The sequence below is a fragment of the Sorex araneus genome, chromosome 4, assembly GCF_027595985.1.
Source record: "Sorex araneus isolate mSorAra2 chromosome 4, mSorAra2.pri, whole genome shotgun sequence".
NCBI lineage: Eukaryota > Metazoa > Chordata > Mammalia > Eulipotyphla > Soricidae > Sorex > Sorex araneus.
In genome coordinates, this window is record NC_073305.1 from 142,496,468 (window position 1) to 142,501,316 (window position 4,849).

General features: G+C 38.5%; 1 protein-coding gene across 3 annotated transcripts in view; it reads left to right on the forward strand.

The window, feature by feature from the left end:
• Positions 1 to 3,674, forward strand: part of LOC101553008 (amine sulfotransferase-like) — a 17,913-nt gene extending 14,239 nt beyond the window's left edge. For all 3 annotated transcript variants that reach the window (XM_004614012.2, XM_055136451.1, XM_055136452.1), the window contains exon 7: positions 3,155 to 3,674. In XM_004614012.2, coding sequence (XP_004614069.2) covers positions 3,155 to 3,276 — 122 coding nt within the window. In that variant the 3' untranslated portion in view covers positions 3,277 to 3,674. The remainder of the gene's footprint in view (positions 1 to 3,154) is intronic.
• Positions 3,675 to 4,849: the final 1,175 nt, after the last annotated feature.

Consider the following 4,849-nt stretch of genomic DNA (forward strand, 5'->3'; position numbering starts at 1 on the left):
TGAGATACACAGTTTCCAACTTGTTCTTGATTGGGTTTCAGTCACACAATATCACTGCTCTTGAGGTAGGCACAGCTAGAGTAGAGCTTTTTTTTTTTTTTTGAAAAAAAAAAAAAAACTGGGCCTGCTTTGAGGTGTGGATGTGAGTTGGACTTCCGGAAGTAACAGAGAGGTGGAGGGAGGTAGCACATCCAGACATGGAGAAACCTGGAGATTTCAGTCACAAAACCCATATATATGAATTTTCAGCAGATTACTATCTCGGGAGGTCCATCCCAAGACGATGAAGTCTGACCAAGGGTATGGAAATGATTTTGGATTATGAGATCAAACAGTCCTTTTGTCAAAGATTATCTGGCTCTATACCTAATAATATCTCTGGGAAATTCTATTCCATTTGTCTGAGATTCTATCTTTATTCCAGTACCATACCATCTTGTTTATCATAGCTTTATTATATAAGTTTAAGTTGGGAAGAGACATCTTCTTCTTCACTAGAATTGCTTTGGCTCTTCGGCAAAATTCTAACACTCCAAACAAAACGGTAACAATGGGTCCAGACATCATTTATGATCATGAATTTATTGCTTAAAAGGTTTTGGTCTTGTTTACATAGTTTTAAAATTTAAGAAATACTTAACTTGTACATACGTGTTTAGAAGTATATTAAAGATGGTTATAACATATTACCAAATATGTTGTCTAGAATTTAGTAAAATATATTTAAAATTAAATTAGCTTTATATATTTTAGTGTTTTTTATTTAAAGAAAGATTATAGTTGGTGGAAATCTAGGAGATAAAGAAGTTTGCATCTAATATGAGGAAAAGTGAATTTCCAAGCCACATGGGCAATCATTTTTTTTGCTTACCATGGAGATTAAGTTCAGAAGGTGTTTCTGTTTTGACCCATGTCATACTATTCCCAGTATCTTCTTAGGGGTGAGTGGTCTTGATTTAGGGCCAAAGGCAGTGGAGCTCAGGGTTTACTCCCAACTCAGGGCTCAGGGGACAGTATTCAGGGACCATGTGGTGCCAGAGGAATAAAACTTGGGGCTCTTGCACGCAAAAACACACATTCCAGTTCTGGGTCACCTCCCTGTATCTCCCCACTATCTTTGTCTCTGCCATCTTTCAAAATCTAACATCTAATAATCATTTTATTTCCTGTGTACCAAATTCCAAAAGCAATCACATCTAATTAACTAGCTTTTTTTGTTTTGTCTTGGGCTACACCTGGACATGATCAGGGCTTACTACTAGCAAACTTGGGTGAACCACGTGGGATGCCCAGAATCAAACCCGGGTTGACTGGTGCAAGGCGAACACCCTACTCACTGTACTATTTAATCAGCCCCTATCTTGTTTTATACACTCTCCTGATACTTTTTTTAAAACTTATTTTGGCTTCTTTTTATTAATACATTTCATATTTCTTGCATTTTTAAACACAGCTGCCAGGGGCCAGAGCGAACTGAAAGGGCTGGAGAGCATGCTTTGCACTCCAGAGGCTGGGCTCACTCCCAGCACCACATGATCCCCCAGTGCCGTGCTCCTCCCCACAGCACACCAGGCTGATCCCCAAGATAAAAACCAACAAAACACCCAACTAGGACACAGTCTGTCCCAGGAGAAGAACTGGACCTATGGCTCCCTGTTGAATCATCCATTTCCAGGGTCCGGTCTGGATCCTGATCAGACCCAGCCCACATGGGCAAGGCAATCTCCGATCTTCAGGCCAGAAAAAGAACCTTTTGCAAATCTCCCTCACTGTTAGAGGTGAATTGATGACCCTTTTTGCCCAGGGCTAAACATAGCCACAGCCATTACTCAAGCTATTTTAAGTCTGCACACACACATATAGGTTGGATGACAGCAGATTGAGGAAAGTAAGCAAAAGGGGTGTTTAGCACCTGAAGAGTAGTTTGACATTGTATATGTTCATGTATGTTTGTCACTAGAAGCACAGGCCTAGAAAGTTCATTTGGGTCTCCTCTACTATTAAATAGTCATTCTTTTATGCCTATGTCAGGTTCCTGAAAGTCCAAACAGGTGACAACAGAATTTTCCTGACATGAAATAGGTCGACAGCTGGGAGAAGGTTGTGAGGTCCTCATTTCCCTGCTGCTAGATTATAAAAGGGTGACAGGGTCCCAGAAATAAAAGTTTATTTCCTGAGTTGTTCATGCCACGTGCAGGGTCAGGGAAGTTCTATGAGTAATGATTCCACGGTCAATGTCTTTAATCCCAGTATTTGTGCGGGATTCCTGCACCCAGTTTCAGTGTGTATTGAGGCATCACTATACCAGCAGGGAGTAACCAGACGCCAGTGGGCTCTCAGCTCAGTTCTGTGCAGTGTGGCAACTCTCTCTGCCTGGAGACGGAATTGGGCTGTGCGAGTGCTCCATCACCAGCAGCGCAGCCAGTCGCAAACCTGAATCTCCCCCGCGCTGCTCACAACTTGGCCAGAATCGGCATTTCCTGTGACCTTCGGGTCTGAGGCACTCAAGCTCAGGTTATGCTTACAGGCAGGAGCCTCCTGGCAGAGGCTCTCACTTCCTCTTTCTGAGGTTAGATGAATTTGCTCGAACAGAGAACACTGGAAACCCATTTACTCATTAAATCCCCGTTTGTGACTATGGATCTCACTTGGGGACAGCCTGATGGAAGAGGTGCAAAGGGAAAGGAGTGGAGAAAAGGCGCGGAGCTTCTGTGCCCTCACTTCCGCAGATCTCCGTGTTGGCCAGCCTGGACATGCTCTGAAAGCCCCAGAGTTCTTAAGCACCACCTGAACACTCCTCCCCAAATAAAAGTTCCTTGGGAAGATCATTTTTGGTAGGTATGTATACCTACAGCAGAGCCCTGTCAAGGTCCCCGTGGCGTATTCAATATGCCAAATGCAGTAACAATAACGGGTTTTATTCCCCTTACCCTAAAAGAACCTCCAATAAGGCACCATCTGGAAGGATGAGTAAGGATAGGCTGCGAAAATCTCAGGGCTGGGACGAATGGACATGTTACTGGCCCCCACACAAGCAAATCGATGAATAATGGCATGAGAGTGATACAGTGATACCATGGATATTAAAGAGGATTAGGGGAAACTTTTTCTTGATAACCACAACTGGGTATTATATATGTTCTTATCACACTAGGTACTATTGGTGACTGGAAAAATCACTTTACTGTGGAGCAAAGTGAAAGATTCGACAAAATATTCCAAAAGAAGATGAAAGATATAAATCTGAAGTTCATCTGGGATATAAATGAGGAGTAGAATCAGCTCAAAAGAAACAAAGAAATCTATGAACATCAAACACATTTGAATATACATATTAAATTGTGCTCTTCACTAAATATTAATTATAAAATATTATTAATAAAATTAGAAATTTATGCTCAGATGCATTTCTATACTTTTAGTGAACAGAAAAATTTCAAAAATATAAATTACTTTGAAGTTACTGTGTGTTATTATCACACATTATAAAGGGAAAAGTGGAAACCTTCCAAAGGACTTGAAAGTGCCTTGAGTTTTCTGTATTGTGCATTTTTTGTTGTCTACTACTAAATGTAAGATAAATATAGGTTAAAATCCTTCCTTTTTTCCATATTTGACTTTTTATTCTCTGCTTCAAATTTTTTGTCAAAACAAATAAAGAACTTATAAATACATGAATATTTATGATATTTTACCGGCTAAGAAAGTTTGCACAATAGATCATGTATAAAAGATGAATCAACCATGTTATAATTTATCAATTTATATGAGTGAGGAAAGTTTATGCCCATAATTTCTTACTACTTTTACATGTATTTAATAGTCAAACATTGAAGGAAAATTATATTGAATGACTATAAAAATATCAGTGAATGTTTATCATTCTCAGGACAAAAAAAGAAATCACAACAGTAGTAGAAAAGAATACATGTTGATTTTGAAGAAATTCATGGCATTCCTATATGCAAATAACAAAACAGAAGACAGAGAAATAAAAAGGAACAATTCCTTTCACAGTTGCCTCTAAAAAAATCAAGTACACAGAGTGCAAGATTTATATATTTATGCACATTTCTATAAAATTCACTGATAAAAGAAAACAAAAAATTAAATCACACCCCTTATTTATGAATTAGAAGGACTGACTGTCAAAATGTCAATGGGGCTGGAGTGATAGTACAGAGAGTAGTACATCTGTCTTGCATGTGGCTGACACTTGATTGATTGCTGGTATCCCATTTGCACCCTGGACCACCTCCAGGAGTGATTACTGAGATCAAAGCCAGAAGTAACCCCTGAATATTGCCTGGGTATGGCCCAAACTCCACACACCACAAATGACAATCCTAAGCAAAACAATATACAAATTCAATGTAGTTGGTATAAAAATATTCATAACATTTTTAAAAAACATAAACATAGGTTGCTTAATTTTATATGGAGTTATAAAACCACCAAACCAATCCTAGGATGCAAGATGGGAGACTTTTCTTTTACCAACTTCAATTTATACAACAAAACTATGGTAAACAAGTCTGTCTTGTAGCATTTGTGATGCTACAAGACAGACTCTGAGACCAATGGAATGGAATTGAGAGCTCAGCTATAAATCCTTAAGTACATGGTCATGTAATCTCTCCAAAGGATCTAAGAATATTAAATAGAGCAAGAAAATCCTCTTTAGCAATGTTGGAAAAACAAATCAGACACATATATAATGAACTCTGATACTTAACTCAAACCAAGAATAAAAGTTGATTCAAAATGGATTACAGATCTCCATATCAGATCTGAATTCATAATTATATTGAGGAAAATACAGGTAGAATACTTAATGACATTGAAACTA